General features: G+C 42.6%; 1 protein-coding gene across 8 annotated transcripts in view; it reads right to left on the reverse strand.

The window, feature by feature from the left end:
• Positions 1-22,859, reverse strand: part of DAB1 (DAB adaptor protein 1) — a 769,394-nt gene that overhangs the window by 177,754 nt on the left and 568,781 nt on the right. For all 8 annotated transcript variants that reach the window (XM_069738100.1, XM_069738103.1, XM_069738104.1 and 5 more), the window contains one exon: positions 3,506-3,699. In XM_069738100.1, the coding sequence (XP_069594201.1) occupies positions 3,506-3,572 (67 nt within the window). In that variant the 5' untranslated portion in view covers positions 3,573-3,699. The remainder of the gene's footprint in view (positions 1-3,505; positions 3,700-22,859) is intronic.

Raw genomic sequence — 22,859 nt, forward strand, 5'->3', positions numbered from 1 at the left:
GGAACTCTTCACATGTAGGAGGTCTCTCTGCTCCATCAGTTGATGATTGATTAGGGAAACGGGGAAACGTTTCATGTTTTTTACTTTTTTTTTCTTTAATATTTTCACTTCATTCTTATGGCTATGTTCGCACATTGCAATTTTTTGCTGCTTTTCATGCAAATTAAAAGCTGCATTTTGTAGTATCAGCAAACGCCCAGATTTCAGAAACCTCATGCACACGATTGCTGTTTTTTTTTTTTAATTCCTGACTGAATTGGAAAACTACTGTTTTGTTTTTTTTTTTTAAATCTGAAGCATGTCAGTGCTTTTAGTAGTTTTGCAGTGAGAAAGTGCAAAAATGCTGGAGAAAACACAACCTGGCATCCTGCTGTGCTTTTCTTGCGTTTTTGATGAATAAAACTACAGCAACTTTATTAAAGATGACCTTTAGACAAATGACACATATAATCTGCACCAATAAAGCAGCAAAAATGCAGCTTCTTTACTGCCAAGAGAGCCGGTTTTGCCTGCAGAAAAAAAAAAACGCATGAAAAAATGTATCGTGTGAACAGAGCTTTTAGAAGTTTTTGTCTGTAATTAAACAAACAAATAAAAATTTGTAATTAAAATAGAAAGCAAAAAAAAAAAAAATTAATATAATAACACTCACCTGTCTGCCTTGGTTTGTGTGGTATAGAAAAATTATTTAAACTACTTGTTAGGGAATTTTGACTTAAAGGGGTTGTCCTGTTTAGAAAACCCCCTATTCTATGGAAGGGTCCTGTGTTCAGGATCCTCAACCAGGGAGAGGATATAAAGAGCGTCTCTTGCTCTGGAGGACTTGTCTTGTCCCTACAAGCCATTGATATGAATAGGCATTGTGTAATACTCCATGTTACCTGTGGGGGTGCTGCAAGGAAAGTGAAAGCTTATAAAGATTTCATAAAAGATTCCTGGGTGTTATCAGGAGGACACTTTTTTTTTTTGGGGGGGGGGGGGGGGCGGATTATTTGGATGAGCGAATTAATTCATAACTAATCAAAATTTCCTAAAAATCTTGAATTCTGGTGGGTCTGACATTATCTGGATTTACTTTGCACGTAAAATGCATGTGGGATTCTGGTTGGTCTGGCACTGAGGCCCACACAGTCGACTCACGTTATGCTTTTCTTGGGGTCTTTCGATGATGAAGCCCACATGATCATGTAGTAGGCAACACACAACATTGTTGCCAATGACATGGGCTGCCCCTCAAGTGACCATGTGGGCCTCAAAGCCGGAAGAACCAAGGACCAAGGTGGTGGAGACTGGGATAAAGAGTCAGATGAGGGTCTTGGAGAGGAGTATAAAGCTTTTTTTAACCTCTTCACTCCCTTCTATTTACTATGCTTTGGGCTCTGGAGTAACCTCAGAGTAGAACGTGTGATGATCATTTCTAGTGAAAATGTCCAAGATGAATTTCGAGAGATTGGCTCTTCTAGCAAAAAAGAAACGTTCCCTTTTCATATCCAGCTTATCCTCATTAACTAATATCTGTACTCCGTACTATTACAAGAAAAGGCAGGAAATGATCTGTATACGGAATCCTGCGTGATCTAATTACAGTATCAATGTTTAATTCTACTCTGCGCTGTTGCCTAGCAACGCCTGACAGTTCTATGGATCTTTAAGAGCCATCAGATACAATGTTGCGTCCTATATGTTAGTCCTTTATCTTCTTAAAAAGCCTCCCGGCAATATTCCAGGAAACTGATATTTATTCTGGAGGCATGAGAGGAAACTGACGGCAGCAGAAGTCAATAGTTTACAATTGTATCAAGATGAAGAATTCTGACCCCGAGGCTGTCTCACTACTAGGACGTCCTGCAATCAGTTATGAGCTGTGGAGGAGCTAGGTAACAAGTGTTTTATTTCCCTGCAGCGCCTCCGGAGGAGAGATGAAGCATGACATCATGTCTATGGAATCCTTGGTCTGTCTGTGTATTGTGCGGACATCTGGATCCTCCAGGGAGAGAGAAGCTTTGTAGCCTTTTTGTAGCCACTTACAGCTACAAAGTTATTGGAAATTGTTTGATATCGTCCTGAGCAATCCGACTGCCTGTAAATCAGAATCCTTTTTTCTATATGACAGGAGCCTGCCCTGCGCTCTCTGGATGAATCCATGTACGATTCTCACATCCTCTAATAAGTAAATGTACTGAGCCGAGGTAGAACCCGCAGCACCTCCATCCATCCATCCATCCATCCATCCATCCATCCGAGTGTCTGCAAACATTTACTGGAGCCTCCAACTATCCTGCCTAATATCCTCTGGTGACATCCCCCAACTGCCAGCCCTCGTTACCGGGAGACGAGAAGTTTCTATGTAGCAGAATACAACAGACGTCAAAGCAATTCCTGCAAATTCTGCAACCGATTCAACTCGAAATTTGCAGCAATTTGCCCCCATTTACTGTATTAATTAGCTTACACCCAAGATTCAAAGTGGCTCAAAAACTTTAGTTTTTTTGGTTTTCTAATAAAACTGGTGAGAAAAGTTGAATGATGCAAGCTGCAACTGTACTTTTAGTATGATTTTAAAGGGGTGGTTCATGATCTTAAACAATGATGTCTTATGCTGAAGATAGACCTTCAATATCATATTTGTGGGGGTCCCCGAAATCCAGTGCCACCATCAGTCAGCTAATACCAGGTCCAGCAGCTACTATAAGAACACAGTGCAGAGAGATGGAGCGGCACAGCTCCATTCACTATGTTCACAGTTGTTATCAGGGATTACATCTCAGCTCCTATTGAAGTAAATGGGAGTTAAGATGCAGTACCCAAAAGCAGCCACTAGGTGGTGTATGGAGCAGTGGTTTTACTGTGCACTTGTGAAACTACTTGACTAAAGGGGGGATAGGGGTGAAACCCCAATAATCTAATATCCTTCGCATAGATCATCAATATCTTAGTCCATATGTATCTTGGTGCAAACATATATGTTTACCGCAGGAGTTAAAAGAATAAGATTTCAAAAGTGCAACTTTTCAAAACATTTGTTATAGTTCTCACCAACAACCTTAAATTATTGTGTCTAAAATCCACACTTTTTGTGTGTTTTTTTGTTGTTTTTGTTGTTGATTTTGACGCTTTTTTGTGCATGTCTGGGGATTTTTTTGCTGCTCCTAATTGACTCAGTGTCCAATTTTGAAGCTTTTTTAGCCAGAAATGGCTGAATAATCAACTTGCAGCTTCTGTGTTTTTAAACTACAAGCGAGTTTTCCCATAGAAATAAACAGGAAACCAATCCAAAGAGCGTCGGAAGCAGTTTTTGATGTAGATATTGGAGCAGAGTCCATGAGAAAATGCACGGATTATTTCTCAGTATTAATATTCCCCTTTTGTCATGATTCCTGTATAAAGAAAAGTTTTCTTTTTATAAAAAGCTATTTGTGTAAAATGTAATTTTCTATATGAAATCAATAAAAGTGTCGCCTGTGTAGCTCATCTGACACCGCACCTCCCAGAACACGAGAAGTACCTTTCTTTTTGGATTCTTTCTTGGCGCTGGTTTTCACAGCCACTTGAAGTTCTGCCTCAGTTGACATCCTATTAAATCCTCCTTAGACCTTTTCACACAGATCCAGGCTCATCTAGAAGTCTTCTCCAACAGAATCGCTTAGCCCTTCAGATGCCGCTCTCCAAATGACATATCTCACTCGTGTCTTTCAAGAGCTGCGGGAGAAATGACAAACAGGTTAGAGGGGGCTCAGGGGGGCCGCGCATTGTCACAAGTCGTGGAGTGCACTTATAGGCTTGCAGCTCGCGGTCACAGCGACCTCTCCATGGGATCTGCATCTCCTGGACAAACCTGAGAGTAAATGATAGGAGACCGACCATCATTAGGCGGCTGCGATTCTCCATTAGAGAGGACGGAACAGGAACAACATGACAACCTGGAGGAAAGGACGACCTGTGCAAGTCTCACAAGGGAAGAAAACTTTACAGAAAGTATGAAAGTACCAAAGACAAAGTGCAGCGTGCTCCCAAATGTCACTGCTGTGGGTGTCACTTTGGAAGATAAGTCATCAATTCCTATATTCCCCTAGTGTTAGCAATCAGGATTACAGCTCTGCTGCTATAGACGTCCATCCCTAGCTACATGTGCTGTACTGTGAGGCCGGCACTGTGGGACTACTATGAGGCTGGCACTGTGAGACTACTATGAGGATGACACTGTGAGACTACTATGAGGATGACACTGTGAGACTACTATGAGGTCGGCACTGTGAGACTACTATGAGGCCGGCACTGTGAGACTACTGTGAGGATGACACTGTGAGGCTACTGTGAGGATGACACTGTGATACTACTGTGAGGACGACACTGTGAGACTACTATGAGGCCGGCACTGTGAGACTACTATGAGGATGACACTGTGAGACTACTATGAGGCCGGCACTGTGAGACTACTGTGAGGCCGGCACTGTGAGACTACTATGAGGATGACACTGTGAAACTACTATGAGGTCGGCACTGTGAGACTACTATGAGGATGACACTGTGAGACTACTATGAGGTCGGCACTGTGAGACTACTATGAGGATGGCACTGTGAGACTACTATGAGGCCGGCACTGTGAGACTACTATGAGGCCGGCACTGTGAGACTACTATGAGGATGACACTGTGAGACTACTATGAGGACGGCACTGTGAGACTACTATGAGGCCGGCACTGTGAGACAACTATGAGGCCGGCACTGTGAGACTACTATGAGGATGACACTGTGAGACTACTATGGGGCCGGCACTGTGAGACTACTATGAGGATGACACTGTGAGACTACTATGAGGCCGACACTGAGACTACTATGAGGCCGGCACTGTGAGACTACTGTGAGGACGACACTGTGAGACTACTGCGAGGATGACACTGTGAGACTACTGTGAGGATGACACTGTGAGACTACTATGAGGACGACACTGTGAGACTACTATGAGGCCGTCACTGTGGGACTACTATGAGGCCGGCACTGTGAGACTACTATGAGGCCGGCACTGTGAGACTACTATGAGGCCGGCACTGTGAGACTACTATGAGGCCGGCACTGTGAGACTACTATGAGGATGACACTGTGAGACAACTATGAGGCCGGCACTGTGAGACTACTATGAGGCCGGCACTGTGAGACTACTATGAGGCCGGCACTGTGAGACTACTATGAGGATAACACTGTGAGACTACTATGGGGCCGGCACTGTGAGACTACTATGAGGACGACACTGTGAGACTACTATGAGGCCGTCACTGGGACTACTATGAGGCCGGCACTGTGAGACTGCTATGAGGCCGGCACTGTGAGTCTACTATGAGGCCGGCACTGTGAGACTACTATGAGGCCGGCACTGTGAGACTACTATGAGGCCGTCACTGTGAGACTACTACGAGGCCGGCACTGTGAGTCTACTACGAGGCCGGCACTGTGAGACTACTATGAGGCCGGCACTGTGAGACTACTATGAGGCCGGCACTGTGAGACTATGAGGCCGGCACTGTGAGACTATGAGGCCGGCACTATGAGACTACTATGAGGCCGGCACTGTGAGACTATGAGGCCGGCATTGTGAGACTACTATGAGGCCGGCACTGCGAGACTACTATGAGGCCGGCACTGCGAGACTACTATGAGGCCGGCACTGTGAGACTATGAGGCCGGCACTGTGAGACTACTATGAGGCCGGCACTGTGAGACTATGAGGCCGACACTGCGAGACTATTATGAGCCCGGCACTGTGAGACTACTATGAGGCCGGCACTGTGAGACTACTATGAGGCCGGCACTGTGATACTACTATGAGGCCGGCACTGTGAGACTATGAGCCCGGCACTGTTAGACTACTATGAGGCCGGCACTGTGAGACTACTATGAGGCCGGCACTGTGAGACTACTATGAGGCCGGCACTGTGAGACTACTATGAGGCCGGCACGGTGAAACTAATATGAGGCCGGCACTGTGAGACTACTTTGAGGCCGGCACTGTGAGACTACTTTGAGGCCGGCACTGTGAGACTACTATGAGGCCGGCACTGTGAGACTACTATGAGGCCGGCACTGTGAGACTACTATGAGGCCGGCACTGTGAGACTACTATGAGGCCGGCACGGTGAAACTAATATGAGGCCGGCACTGTGAGACTACTGTGAGGACGACACTGTGAGACTACTGCGAGGATGACACTGTGAGACTACTGTGAGGACGACACTGTGAGACTACTGTGAGGCCGGCACTGTGAGACTACTATGAGGCCGGCACTGTGAGACTACTATGAGGCCGGCACTGTGAGACTACTATGAGGATGACACTGTGAGACTACTATGGGGCCGGCACTGTGAGACTACTATGAGGATGACACTGTGAGACTACTATGAGGCCGGCACTGTGAGACTAATATGAGGCCGGCACTGTGAGACTACTTTGAGGCCGGCACTGTGAGACTACTATGAGGCTGGCACTGTGAGACTACTGTGAGGACGACACTGTGAGACTACTGCGAGGATGACACTGTGAGACTACTGTGAGGACGACACTGTGAGACTACTGTGAGGCCGGCACTGTGAGACTACTATGAGGCCGGCACTGTGAGACTACTATGAGGATGACACTGTGAGACTACTATGGGGCCGGCACTGTGAGACTACTATGAGGATGACACTGTGAGACTACTATGAGGCCGGCACTGTGAGACTAATATGAGGCCGGCACTGTGAGACTACTTTGAGGCCGGCATTGTGAGACTACTATGAGGCCGGCACGGTGAAACTAAGATGAGGCCGGCACTGTGAGACTACTTTGAGGCCGGCACTGTGAGACTACTTTGAGGCCGGCACTGTGAGACTACTATGAGGCCGGCACTGTGAGACTACTATGAGGCCGGCACTGTGAGACTACTATGAGGCCGGCACTGTGAGACTACTATGAGGACTATGCTGACAAGCTTATTTCAGATGGAAATGTCATTCTCCAGCAGGACTTGGCACCTGTCCACACTGCCAAAAGTACCAATACCTGGTTTACAAACATCAGTATCACTGTGCTTGATTGGCAGCAAACTTGCCTGACCTTAACCCCATAGAGAATCTATGGAGTCTTGTCAAGAAGAAGATGAGAGAGACCAGACCCTACAATGCAGACAAGCTGAAGGCTGCTATCAAAGCAACCTGGGCTTCCATAACCCCTCAGCAGTGCCACAGGCTGATCGCCTCCATGCCACGCCGCATTGATGCAGTAATTGATGCAAAAGGAGCCCCGACCAAGTATTGAGTGTATTTAGTGTACATATATTTCAGGAGGCCAGCATTTCAGATTTTAAAATCATTTTTTCAAGCTGGTGTTATAAAGTATTCTAATTTACTGAGATAATGACTTTTGGGTTTTCATTGGCTGTAAGCCATAATCATCAACATTAACAGAAATACAAACGTGAAATAGATCACTCTGTTTGTAATGACTCTACACTGTGTTCCAAATTATTATGCAAATTGGATTTAAGTGTCATAAAGATTTAATTGTTTTGTTTTTCAAATAAACTCGTGGATGGTATTGTGTCTCAGGGCTCAATGGATCACTGAAATCAATCTTAAACACATATGATAATTAGTTTTCCAGGTGATTCTAATTAAAGGAAAACTACTTAAAAATGATGTTCCACATTATTAAGCAGGCCACAGGTTTCAAGTAATATGGGAACTAAAAAGGATCTCTCTGCTGCTGAAAAGCATTAAATAGTGCAATGCCTTGGACAAGGTATGAAAACATTAGATATTCCACGAAAACTTAAGAGTGGTCATCATACTGTGAAGAGATTTGTGACTGAAATAGAGCACAGACAGAGTTCATGCAGATAAAGGCATAATGAGGAAGGTTTCTGCCAGACAAATTCATGGGATTAAGAGAGCAGCTGCCAAAATACCATTACAAAGCAGCAAACAGTTATGTGAAGCTGCTGGTGCCTCTGGAGTCCCTCGAACCTCAAGGTGTAGGATCCTTCAAAGGCTTGCTGTGGTGCATAAACCTAATATTCAGCCACCCTTAAACAGTGTTCACAAGCAGAAATGGTTAAAGTGGGCCCAGACATACATGAACACTAATTTCCAAATAGTCTTGTTCACTGATGAGTGTCAAGCAACCCTGGATGGTCCAGATGGATGGAGTAGTGGATGGTTGGTGGATGGCCACCATGTCCCAACAAGGCTGTGATGTCAGCAAAGAGGTGGAGGAGTCACATTTTGGGCCAGAATCATGGGGAAACAGCTGGTAGGACGCTTTAAGGTTCCTGAAGGTGTGAAAATGACCTCTGCAAAGTATTTAGAGTTTCTGACTGACACCTTTCTTCCACGGTATACAAAGCAGAAACGTGCCTTCAGGAGCAAAATCATCTTCATGCTGACAATGTACCATCTCATGCTGCAAAGAAACCTCTGAGTCATTGGCTGCTATGGGCATAAAAGGAGATAAAGTCATGGTGCGGCCACCATCTTCCCTTGACCTCAACCCTATAGAAAACATTTGGAGTATCATCCAGCACAAGATCTATGAGGGTGGGAGGCCGATCACATCAAAACAGCGGCTCTGGGAGGCTATTCTGACTTCATGCAAAGAAATACAAGCAGAAACTCTCCAAAAACTCACAAGTTCGATGGATGCAAGAATTGTGAAGGTGATATCAAAGAAGGTTCCTAGGTTAACATGTAACTTGGCCTGTTAGGAGGTTTTGGAGTTAAATAGCTTTTTTTGTTCAGTGAATGTGACCTCCTAATGCTGCAAATTCCACAAATGAGCATTTTCAGTTCTTTAAAACATATCAAATGTATAGAAATTCTACTGTGCCTAATAATTTGGAACAATGCATTGTGAGTTTTTATTTATTTTGGAGATTATACTGTTATCATTGGGAGGTTTCTTCAATAAAATTTGTTGTATAATCTAACGGGTGATGACTTTTATTAGACTGACTGTCATTTGCACCGACCAGTGAGGAAAATCCGAGAAAAATATCATTTGCATAATAATTTGGAACACAGTGTATATAATATATGAGATTCACTTTTTGTATTGAAGCATTGAAGAAAATTAACTTTTTGATGACATTCTAATTTTGTGAGATGACCCTGTATATCCTGTCCAGAATAAAAAAATTTAACATCAAGTTTGCAACCCTGGAGTGCATGCTGCGAGAGAGGAGGGAGAGCAGTCGAAGAGGAGATATAGTATCTTTATGGCTCAAAGCCGGTGGTAATGGTCTAATATCTTACCAGGAACAGACGCCCTACTAAAAATAATGTACATTAACTATTAGAGAGAAGGATGCAGACAAATACTTTATCTAATATATCTCCATCGGCGCAAGAAGGGACTGGGCTTTTGGTTTTGTGATCATAGGATTGCTATGTTCTTTGAAATAGAACATATAAAATATAGATTTGGATTAAAATAAAAAAAATCTAAATATATTTTAATTTATTCCAAGTTCCCTGGCAACCAAGGCAAAGTTATTGGAATATTTAGCATTTTTAATGTGAAAACCTGCGCAGATCTGGTAAAGAACGGAGCACTCAGAATCTTTTTATAACGTTCCAGCTGTCCTGATATTTGATCATGAGGATTGAAGCTTGGAAAAAAAAAAATTATATGTGTCAGATGTCTTCTGATCACCACTGTATAGAAAGTAACACACGGCAGAGAGACATTTATTTAAAGGGAACTTGTCGATTCTATTAGGAAATACCATTGTACGGAGATCGGTGTGATACATTTACAGAGTGATACTAGTGGGAACAATTACACAAACTGGACAGTTCCCAGAAGTGTCAAATATGGGAGTGGAAAAAAACAGCACACGGCGATACGGGATGTATGACATGACCCGTCTCAGCCAATCAGAAGTTCAGAAAAAGACCAAGAGAAAAAACATTTGTTTCCGTCCTCCGTGAGATGTTTACAGTTTCTGCTCTTCTACTATGTATTCTATTTATCCTATCGATTCTAATGTAAAGAAACAGAGAGAACATTCTTCCCACAATACAGCAAAAACGATACAATTATTACAGCACCAAAATATTTAAATCAATATTTACACTTCAAATATAATCACAGTAACAGCAATGACCACAAAAGCAAAAAAAAAAGTCCGGTCAATAACAAGCTGCCGTAATGGAAGGAAAGAAGAATCCGGATGAATTATAGAAGCATCACATAAACTTGACAATTACTTTTCTTTGACGAGCAAAAGAAAAACAACAAACGATCCGCGCTGTAATCTACAGTATACAATGTGACGGAAGGAACCATCCGACGACTGACAGCTACATGAAATGAATTTTCTGTTTGCATTCGACAGGAGTAACATTATAATGAAGCAGAATGTCTCATCTGTTGTTTAATAAAAGATACAGAAATTTCCTTCCTTCTTGCTTCCTTCCATTCTCCCTTTTTTCTTCTTTCCTCCTTTCTTTCCTTCCTCCTTTACGTCCCTATGTCCTTTTTCTTTCCTTCCTCCAGTACTTCCCTTCATTCTTTTACTTTCATTTCTTTTTTACTTCCTTCCATCCTTTTGCTTGCCTTCCTTTGTTACTACCCTTCATGCTTTCTCTTTCCTTCCTCAGTTACAACCCTTCATCCTTTCTCTTTTCTTCCTCAGTTAAAATCCTGCATCCTTTCACCTTCCTTCATTACTACCCTCCATCTTTTCTCTTTTCTTCCTTCGTTACGACCTTCCATCCTTTCTCTTTCCTTCCTTGATTACTACCTTCCATCCTTTCTCTTTCCTTCCTTCATTACTACCTTCCATCCTTTCTCTTTCCTTCCTTCATTACTACCTTCCATCCTTTCTCTTTCCTTCCTTCATTACTACCTTCCATCCTTTCTCTTTCCTTCCTTCATTACTACCCTCCATCTTTTCTCTTTTATTCCTTTGTTACTACCTTCCATCCTTTCTCTTTCCTTCCTTCCATCCTTTCTCTTTCCTTCCTTCATTACTACCTTCCATCCTTTCTCTTTCCTTCCTTCGTTACTACCTTCCATCCTTTCTCTTTCCTTCCTTCGTTACTACCCTCCATCTTTTCTCTTTTCTTCCTTCGTTACTACCTTCCATCCCTTCTCTTTTCTTCCTTCATTACTACCTTCCATCCTTTCTCTTTCCTTCCTTCATTACTACCCTCCATCTTTTCTCTTTTCTTCCTTCGTTACTACCTTCCATCCTTTCTCTTTCCTTCCTTCATTACTACCCTCCATCTTTTCTCTTTTCTTCCTTCGTTACTACCTTCCATCCTTTCTCTTTCCTTCCTTCATTACTACCTTCCATCCTTTCTCTTTCCTTCCATCCTTTCTCCTTCCTTCCTTCATTACTACCCTCCATCTTTTCTCTTTCCCTCCTTCATTACTACCTTCCATCCTTTCTCTTTCCTTCCTTCGTTACTACCCTCCATCTTTTCTCTTTCCCTCCTTCGTTACTGCCCTCCATTCTTAATCTTTCCTTCCTTCGTTACTACCCTTCATCTTTTTGCTTTCCTTCCTTCGTTACTTTCCTTCATACTTTCCTTTTCCTTCTTTTGCTACTAATCTCAATGACTTCCCTCCATCCTTTTACGTTCCATCCTTCGTTACTTCCTTCCTTTTTCTTTGCCTCTTCTTTCTAAAGAATTTATTCGTGACTTGGTAATGTAAATATATTCTCTTCAGTCAAGTTATTAAAACATTTATTCAGTTCTGTCTGTCTGTCTATCCCTCTAATGGTCAAACATGATGATAGTCTCTCGACAGATCTTGCAGTGTACCCTCCCCCGATGCTCTGATATTTATGTAAATATATGAAAACTAACCTTTTAACTACCTTTAACGCAGACAATTGATTCAGCCGCTGCCACGGGCCACAAATAAACTGATAAAAAAATCCAATTAAATGTATTCAGATTCATATTTAAACCCTGGTATTAGATGGCAGATAAATATTTACATGGTTGATCGCCTGCATTTTATTAAAAAGTGCAAAACTAAATATGATTATTATTCAAATGGCAAAAATGCTATTACCATCATACTGGCATCGCTGCCACCTAAACTGCAAATATCCGTTGCAGAAAAACGTCAGCGACACAATATATCTGCTGCAAAACAAAAACACTGTCCTGCAAATACAACAGTAAAAATCTGGAAAGTTAAAAAAAAAGTGAACAACAAGGACTTGTTTGCATGGTGCGTTTATGTTACAGAACCAGCAAAGTGACTGAGATTTCGGAAACCTAAGACACACGCAGATTATTTTCTCTTTGCACAATTGTACTATCAAAGCGTTTTTTAAAAATCTGCAGCATGTCAACTCTGCACTTCTGCAGCATTTTTTCATTCATTCAAATGAATAGGAAAAAAAGCAGCAAAAACAGAGCGGAAAAGCAGATAAAATGCATCAAACAAGCCTAAGAAATGTACAGATTTTATGCAGCATTTTCTCTGTTTTTGTTGTGCAGAAAACACACTGCAAATTCTCTTAGTCGATTTTCACATGTTACTTTTTTATGCTTTAGTATACAAACTAAAAGCTACTTTTTAAAGTACCAACAAAAGCTATAAGATTTCAGGACTCTCATGTACACACTTGTTTTTTTTATACCTGACTGAATTTGAGAACTGCAGAATGTCAATTCTTTCAGTGCTTTTTTTCTCCCATGGAAAGTGAGAAAGAGAAAAAAACGCAACAAACATTTTTATGTTTTTGAAGCATTTTTGGTGAATAAATCTCCCTTTATTAAACATGCTGTAGACAAAGAGCATATGTAACCCACACGCAAAAAACGCTGAAAAAAAGTCTAAAAAAATGCAGTGAGAATGCTGATAGACGAGCATTTGGAATGCAGCGTTTCTACTGCAAAGAAAGCAGGTTTTGGATGCAGAAAAAATGCTGTGTGTGAACACAGCTTTATTCCAGTGCAAAGACATTAGTTTTTGCAACTCTATCTATTTTCAATGCATCTATTATTCATCAATGTATCAGTCCAACGTTTTACCTTATCCATCATCCGTCCATCCATCCATCTTATCCATTCATAGATCCATCCTTCCATTTATTCATCAATCCATCTTCTCCATAAATCTATTTTATCAATAGATCCATCCTTCCCTCCATCCATCCATCCACCCATCCATCTTATCCATTCATAGATCCATCCATCCGTCTCTCGGTCTGTCCATTCGCCCATCCATTCATCTTATCCATTTATTGATCTGGAGCGCCCACCAGGGCCGTGGGGTACTCGGTACCGGTAAGGTGGTCTTTAAAGGGGTGGTCACGGTGGCAGCGACCCGGTCCATGGCCTTGGGCATCCAAGTAAAAGGACTTTAAAGGGAATGTTGAATAAAGTTTGTTCATGATGCCACCTGTGGTATGCAGGGATTGTACGGCTTCCCACAGGTGAAGCTGGGTCCCCAGGGCTCCGATGAATTTGGCAAGGATAGTGTGGTGCCAGAAAGAATCAGAGGACACAAGTTGCAGTCTCTTTACCTCTTTACTGATGCAATGCAGCCACAGTCCAGGGTACAGATCACAGGTCCTGGCATGGTCCGGCTGGCTTGGAAGCGACTCAGGAATCCCCCTAGCCAGGTGGGATTGGAAGCCTTCCTCTACGCGCCACGTTGTAGTCCCTTGGTGCCTTAGGCCTCACACAAAGTCCTCACTTTCTCCCCCTTTAGGTAGGACACTACCCGCATGGCAGGTAACTCAAGCCTTTTTACAGGGTCTCTATCACGACTCCGGGCTCTGTGTGTTACCGTACCTTCAGGTGTTAATGGTGGACAGGTGATTAGAAATCCTTCTGCTCACCGGTTTTTGCCGTGGGGCATGAAGTTACCCCCACAACCTCGGTTTTCTGGCTACCGGTAATCTGCGCTTCAGCGTGAAGAAAGCTCAGTCGCAGCTTCCCTCCAGCTCTTTACTCTCCTTCGCTTCTCTTCCTCTTTCAGTCTTCTAAAAACTGCTCTGTCCCTCTTTGCTCTTCCCAGGAGCTGCAGAATCATCCGTCGGCACGGCCCCAGCTTTCTTCCGCTCTCCTCACTCTCCTCTCACAATCTGCTCCTCTGACAGACTAACTAATTCCTCCTCCAAGCCAGAATATATATTCTCTAGGGAAGCTCCCCTGAAACTGGGTTCAGAGCTCCCCCTTCTGGCCTGGAGTCAGAACAGTGTTGCATGTGCTGAATACTTGTCAAAGGAATCCTTCCTCGCTTCCACGCATGGCAACACTCTCCCCGTGAGGAAAGCAATACCACTGTAACAACCGGTTACCTGGGGTGTTACAGATCCATCAATCCATCTTCTTCATCCATCCATCTTATCTATCCATAGATTCATCCTTCTGTCCATCCATCCACCCACCCATCCATTCATCCATCCTATCCATCCAGCCACTCATTCGTCCATCCATACATCCATCCTATCCATCCATTTGATCCATTCATCAATCCATCTTCTTCATCCAATCATCTTATCCATTCATAGACCCATCCATCCATCTTCTCCATCCATCCATTTTACTGTATCCATCCATAGATCCATCCTTCCGTCCAACTGTCGATCCAATGAAGCCTTTGTGTGGAGTGAAGTTTGCTGTGTGCAATGGAAGCTTATGTTTGGCTTCTATTAGTTCCCCTGTAGATTTCTCATCATCCTCGTCCGATTTCACCAGATTTCTTGGTGACTTTTGCCTGTTTTGAATATTGAAGCAGATTTCACATTGTGAGTTTTAGTAGTAAATGTCCCACATTTTGGTCAAATTGTTGCCTTTCGCTTTAGACCCATTTATCCTGTTTGGTAGATCATTTCTGTGGCTCTTTTCCCGAGACTCAGACGTGGCTTAGAGTCAGGGATGATACAGAACTGTGACAAATCACCCTAAAATTTAAGTGGAAAAAAAGTGCCACAAAGTAATGATTTCCTCCAGTTGTGGTTTCCAGTAGAAGGTTATTTTTATATAATGAGTCCCAATTCCATGTCATTATCAAACCGCCCGACGCCTTCTCTACGAGAAGAGATCACAAATGATTGTGTTTACTGCAAGCTCTGACTACGCAGTGCAAGTTTGTAGTCTGTAACCATGGAGACACATCATTTTAAATAGGAGCTGTAAACTCAAAACAGATTTATTTTTTTATTAGATTATTTGCAACATTTTTATTTCTATTTTAGGTGCGCTGAAATAACTGGTTGCAAAAATGTGCATACCCTTTATGTAATGAAAGATCCTTGAAGTTTGTGGCTGTAGACTGGAGGACGAGGGGCTGTGTGCAGACCCACAACATGAGCAATGGTGATGGGAGAGGTCATGTTGGGTAACAGTGAAACCTGCCTGGGCTGAAGTCTCAGAAAATAGGATCTTATCTAGAATGAGTCCAAATTTCAACTCAACGCTAATTAAGACGAATGTCTACTTAATGTTTCACTCAGAGCAGTAATATGTGTCACCCTGTCCCTTCAGGTTACAGTCACCGTGCACGGAGTATGGGCTGCAAAATCATATTCAGACTCTGTTAGTCATAATAAGTCTTAAAGTAACTCTGCAGCTTACATTTACATTTTTCAATGTCTAGTGGTGCATGCAGATTTCAGAACATTCACTAATACACTCCCAATTTATTGCTTCAAAAAATTATAACTATATGTCCCTTTTCTATCTCTGCTGACAGCCACCACTAGGGGGAGCTCATGAGAGCAATGGATACTGATCAGACAGTGAGTCCCACGCTAAAACAGTATGCAATATAGCTCCCTCTAGTGGTGACTGCAGGTTGGCAGAAGTTTATAATTGTATAAAAATACATGGAAACAATGCCAAGCTTATAACAAAATGGTGTTCAGTGGATCCCATTAACATTAAAGAATCTTATTATAAAAAATCCCTATAAACGTGTAAGCCAAAACGATGCAGATTTGGGGTCTTTTTCCTTTGCCCTTCTCTCTTTTTGTAAATCCACATTTTCTCGTTGTTGTCGGCCGACTCTTCCTGCTTTGATGTCACAACGTTGCTATGCACTCAGAGCCAATTAGCAGTCTCCTGTGTGCTACTTTCCTCTTCCTTCTCCCTCCTGTGTGTAGCTGCAGCTGCATCCCCTTCCTCTCCCCTCCTAATTTCCATTTCATACTAGATTCATTTTTTTTCAGGCCCTTTGGAGGTTTGTAATCATTTTTAACAATTCTGGACTGTGCAATACAAGTTTTACAACTTTCTGAAATAACAGGGGTTGGATTCGTTAGTACATTTGCACCTTTCATGTCTACTTTTTGGTGTTTTTTTCACCTGCGTCCAATTCTACTCCTAATTTGCGCCTTTTAAAGGTGATTTTATAATTTCAGTTGTTTTCGCTATAGTGGAAGAGGTTCGTTATTTCCAGATGTTTTTATCTGATTCATCAATTTTGACTTTTTTTAAAAGTTGCGCAAAAGTACTTCATTTCATTCTCTCTTGCCATCGACCCTTGAATGATTTTTTTTTTTTTGCTCCTGAAATTTTTTGGCGCAAATTTTCCAACATTTTAGTGCAACATGCCATTTCTTTGCACTCAAAAGACGCAACAATGGTTAAAGAAAAAAAATAAAGAACATTTTGATCTTGTGCAACGTTTATGAAGCAAGTGTGGTTATGAAAAATATGGTGGAAAAAACGTAAACAAATAACAAATGACTAAAAAAAACAACAACGATGTATTGGGCATCCTTGTCTGTGAATGGCGACATTTTTATCATATTTCCTTTATATATTTTCCTGTTTTATCTGTCGCTGTCGCTACAGTTACCGATTCTCGATTTGACAGGATAGACGATTGCGGAATCGTATAACATCACGGCAATCGCCCGCCTGTTACATTTCCGTTAGTTCTGCTGGGAATGTGTACGTTAATATCCCTGGTCATGGCCATAGACATTTTTTCTTGCGTTGTTGCCCAGACTGCTCGGGTCAGCAGCAGCAGCGATCCCAGGGGTATAATTACTGCCAGGTCTCACAGCCTCACAGGACACACAGCAGCTTTGTCATGAAGTGTAGCAGAATGTCTGCGGGCTGCAGGAGCCCAGCCGAGACGGGTGACATTCCCTGACATTTCTCTAATGCTGCTTTTTGTCTGCTTTAATGATTTCATATTTTCGGGATATTTACTGACGTGCGGTAGAGACAGAGCCCAGGTCTCCAGGATGAAGCTCTGACGCTATAACACATGCACCATACACAGCATTCCCTGCAATAAAGGTGTCTTTACAAAGCTAATCTCTTTTTTTTTTTAATTTCTAACTCGCACCCTCTAGTCACACCCAAAGCTGCATCCAGAATTTTGCTAGTTTTCTGTAAACTCTCAGGAATCCTGTTGTTAGATGTCAGTGATGATCCCTGCTGGTTCAGTGTCTGCATACATCATGGTAAGCTCAGCTGAATCAAGAATGTGAAAAGCATAAGAGGTGGGAGCAAGATGCAACACAACAGCCCAAAGAGGGGGCTCGAAAGTGGTGACTTGAATGACTTCCCCTTTAAGACCTGATTTTCAGGCATTGTATAATCTGGTTCACCTGAATGATTCCTATGATGCGGAGACTCTGCAGCTGTGCAAGGCCGAGTCCATATAAGTATCAGAGCTACAGTTAGGGGGGAGTCTACAAAGTTGTTGACCATTTCCAATAACAAACAGCAGAATAGTGAGTGCAGCTCTGGGCTATATTACAGGATGTAACTCAGGATCAGTAATGTAATGTATGTACACAGTGACTGCACCAGCAGAATAGTGAGTGCAGCTCTGGAGTATAATACAGGATGTAACTCAGGATCAGTAATGTACAGTATGTACACAGTGACTGCACCAGCAGAATAGTGAGTGCAGCTCTGGAGTATAATACAGGATGTAACTCAGGAACAGTAATGTAATGTATGTACACAATGACTGCACCAGCAGAATAGTGAGTGCAGCTCTGGGGTATAATACAGGATGTAACTCAGGATCAGTAATGTAATGTATGTACACAGTGACTGCACCAGCAGAATAGTGAGTGCAGCTCTGGAGTATAATACAGGATGTAACTCAGGATCAGTAATGTAATGTATGTACACAGTGACTGCACCAGCAGAATAGTGAGTGCAGCTCTGGAGTATAATACAGGATGTAACTCAGGATCAGTAATGTAATGTATGTACACAGTGACTGCACCAGCAGAATAGTGAGTGCAGCTCTGGAGTATAATACAGGATGTAACTCAGGAACAGTACTGTACTGTATGTACACAGTGACTGCACCAGCAGAATAGTGAGTGCAGCTCTGGAGTATAATACAGGATGTAACTCAGGATCAGTAATGTAATGTATGTACACAGTGACTGCACCAGCAGAATAGTGAGTGCAGCTCTGGGCTATATTACAGGATGTAACTCAGGATCAGTAATGTAATGTATGTACACAGTGACTGCACCAACAGAATAGTGAGTGCAGCTCTGGGGTATAATACAGGATGTAACTCAGGATCAGTAATGTAATGTATGTACACAGTGACTGCACCAGCAGAATAGTGAGTGCAGCTCTGGAGTATAATACAGGATGTAACTCAGGATCAGTAATGTAATGTATGTACACAGTGACTGCACCAGCAGAATAGTGAGTGCAGCTCTGTAGTATAATACAGGATGTAACGCAGGATCAGTAATGTAATGTATGTACACAGTGACTGCACCAGCAGAATAGTGAGTGCAGCTCTGGTGTATAATACAGGATGCAACTCAGGATCAGTAATGTAATGTATGTACACAGTGACTGCACCAGCAGAATAGTGAGTGCAGCTCTGGAGTATAATACAGGCTATAACTCAGGATCAGTACAGGATCAGTAATGTAATGTATGTACACAGTGACTGCGCCAGCAGAATTGTGAGTGCAGCTCTTGGGTATATAGTTGTGCTCAAAGGTTTACATAACCCAGCATAATTTTTGCTTTCTTGGCCTTTTTTCAGAGAATATGAATGATAACACCAAAATGTTTTCTCCACTCCACTCAAAATTTCACATAACCTGGTGATTTTGGCCTGATAACATGCACAGAAGTTGACACAAATGGGTCTGAATGGCTACTAAAGGTAACATTCTCATCTGTGACTTGTTAGCTTTTATGCACACACACTGATTACAAGCAGAGTGAGTTTCTGGGATCCACACAGACTCTTGCATCTTTCATCCAGCCACTGACGTTTCTGGATTGTGAGTCATGGGGAAAGCAAAAGAATTGTCAACAGATCTACGGGAAAAGATAGTTGAACTGTATAAAACAGGGAAGGGATACAAAAAGATATCCAAGGAATTGATAATGCCAGTCAGCAGCGTTTAAACTGTGATTAACAAATAGAAAATCAGGGGCTCTGTAAAACCAAAACCACGGTCAGGTAGACCAACAAATATGCCATCCACAACTGCCAGGAAAATTGTTCGGGATGCAAAGAAAAACCCACAAATAACATCAGCTGAAATACAGGACTTTCTGAAAACTAGCGGTGTGGCTGTTTCAAGATGCACAATAAGGAGGCACTTGAAGAAACATAGGCTGCATGATCGAGTCGCCAGAAGAAATCCATTACTGCACAAATGCCACAAAGTATCTCGCCTACAATATGCAAAATAGCACAGAGACAAGCCTCAAAACTTCAGGAATAAGGTAATTTGGAGTGATGAGACCAAAATTGAACATTTTGGCCACAACCATAAACGTTACATTTGGAGAGAGAGGTCACGAAGGCCCATGATGAAAGGAACACCATTCCTACTGTAAAGCATGGAGGTGGATCACTGATGTTTTTGGGATGTGTGAGCTATAAAGTCACAGGAACCTTGGTCAAAGGTGAAGGAAATATGAATGCAGCACGTTATCAGCAAATACTCGTGGCAAATTTGCACTCATCAGCTCAGAAGCTGCGCATGGGACGTACTTGGACGTTTCAACATGACAACGATCAAAAACACAAGGCCAAGTCGACCTGTCATTGGCTTCAGCAGAACAATGTGAAGGTTCTGAAGTGGCCATCTCAGTCTCTTGATCTCAATATCATTGAGCCACTCTGGGCAGATCTCAAGCGCACAGTTCTTCATGCTAGACAGCTCAGGAATGAACAGGATCGGGAGGCTTTTTGCCAAGAAGAGTGGGTTTTTGCACGTTCTTTTCGCGTTTTTTTTACAAAGCTCTCCCAATGCATTAAATAGCGGGAAAAATGCGAAAAATCCGCAAAATGAATGAACATGCTGCTTTTTTTACCGCAACGCGTTTTTTTCGTTGAAAAAAACGCATCATGTGCACAAAAATTGCAGAATGCATTCTAAATGATAGGATGCATATGTATGCGTTTTTTATGCGTTTTTATCGCGAAAGAGTTGGATGCAGGTGGAGTCTTCTTGTGTACAGATACAACAATATAACAGACAATTAACAACATTGTAGCCAGTAGTAATTTTCCTTCTCGCGCTGATCGCTGTGACCTGATTGGTTATTATTGGTTTTTGGTTATGGTTATTATTGGTTTTTGGTTATTATGTTTTTCTTGTCCTCGTTGTCCCCATAGTTCTGCCGTGTTGCAGATATCGGAGCCTTCAGCTTGTGGCGTTAAGATTTGGATTTGGCAGCTCTCGTCTGTTCCGAGCAGAATGGGGGGGACGTTGCCTGGGAGATTAGTAGTCATAATAGTGGGTCTGTCGCAGCGAGTAAGCGTTCACCATACTGTCCCCGGCTGAAATGTTTGTTATGCAGATTACTGTGACAGTCAATCTGTTTTCCCAGCTTCCTGCTCACCCTAATGTAGGTCAGTCCAGATAATGGAACAATACTTTCCAAGTGATACATTTACCATCAACATTGTTCCCGTGCACATACAGCCGGAAAGAAATCACATCGCAACGCTAGAGAAAGAAACTCTGCTAGGAAAATAATTCCCTAAAATATTCTTTACATCAGGACTTATCAAGTCAATGTAGTGTGTAATCAAATATTGTAGTGCGAAGACTGAAAAGCCTCCGTCCCCCGACTGGTTAATGAACCGGAGCTTCTCCAACATAAAAAGGAGCCTTTTGTAAATTTACTGTTTTGAGGACAGAAAATAATTAATTTTTAATTTAGTTTTCGCCAAAGGGATTAATTAAAAAAAAAAAAGAAAGAAGAAAGCTAAAAAATGTTTAATCAAATGAGATTTTCTCCTTTTTTCAGAAATACGAGGACGTTCATTACGTAAAGGCAGAAACCTGAGGACGATTTGGAGACCGAAAAGGGAAGGGAGCACTAACAATGGCTTCATCTTCAAATCTCCGCCTCCTCAGGGGCGGGACAAACCTGCACATGGCTCCACCCCTGAATAGACATGATCCAATAGTAGACATCAAATAAAGGAGGTGGGTTTGCCGCTCTGCTTTCTACCTAAACATAATGATGGAATATCCTAATACTTTGTGTGTGGTGGGAAGGATGAAGGACAATCATTTTTTTTGTTATAGCATTGCAGAAAAACACATGCCTTAATTGAGTTTCATACTAGGGAAGCGTGGACTGACCCTTCATTCTCCAGGGTCCACATCCGGTAAGGACCTGCAGCCCCTAATAAGGTACATTAAAGTTTAGGACTCACACGTGATAAATCGCTCCTCATGGGCGTTCCTGCTCAAGTTTATTCTAACAATGATGGTTCATAGAGCATCGCTGCCCAGACCACTCTTAAAGGGATTGTCCAGTGAAAGTGACATGTCTATACACAGGGCAGGTGATAACTTATTGATCGGGGGAGATCTAACCACTCTGACCTGCACCGATTGGCATAAAGGGGCACTTTTATCCCTGTACACAGGCTCAACCGCCACTCCGTTCATTCCCTATGGGGCTGTTAGAAAAAGCTGAATAAAACACAGCACCCCTATAGTGAATGAATGGAGCGGTGGTTGAGCATGTGTAAGAGGGATAAAAGCTCTCCATTCTTCCGATTGGTGCGGATCCCAGCGGTCAGACCCCCATCAGTTAGTACGCCTTTACTTTGCCATGTCTATAAGTGGAGAGTGCAAGTGACTGACCATGCTGAAAGCCCTCGCCCAACAATAAGACCTATCATAATGGTTGCAATGTCCATTATCTGAGCCCTTCCTGGCAAAGGTACATCAGACAAAGTGGCAGCTACTTCAAGACCCCCTGGAGAATGGATTACTCCAATCACTTCTTTGCAACTGTAAATCCAACATTGTTCGGAACCCCAGAGATCCTGAGGAACCCGGGAACCTGCACATGCTCAAGGAGGTGCACATGCTCAATCCCCGCTACTGTCATTGCTCATAGGACGGAGGAGCACTGTTCTCCCGCAGTCTCATAGACAGTCAGTGTAGCGGAGGTTGAACATTTTCACTTTCACTCCATCCGGGATGGGATAACTCATAGCCCAGTTCCAGAGCCGCATTCTTTGGATCAGTATCTATCCTATGGATAAGGATGGCTTACTATTTTGGGAATAGGCCTATAATAGGTGCTCCAGCCGCTGGACCACATCACGCCTTCTGCCCCCGTCAAATATCAGGCTTGTATACCTCTCACCAGTCCGTCCAGTCCACGTTCTGCAGCTTTAAGCAGTTTAGGATATTTCTCCACTAATCACAGGATTACATTGCAAAAAAAGTCTCTCTTAGCCGCCACTAAATACATGTTTCTATATATTTCCCGAATTCCGGTATTTCAGGCAATGTTTAATTAAAGCAACATGAAAATTATACGCTGATAACAGAGTACGGCGACATAATAAGGTAATTGGTCCTTAACTAAATTATAGCCCTCTCCCATCTCCGCTAAATCATTCACAGTAAAAAACGGAAC

This window comes from Ranitomeya imitator, chromosome 8 (genome assembly GCF_032444005.1).
Source record: "Ranitomeya imitator isolate aRanImi1 chromosome 8, aRanImi1.pri, whole genome shotgun sequence".
NCBI classification, from domain to species: Eukaryota; Metazoa; Chordata; class Amphibia; order Anura; family Dendrobatidae; genus Ranitomeya; species Ranitomeya imitator.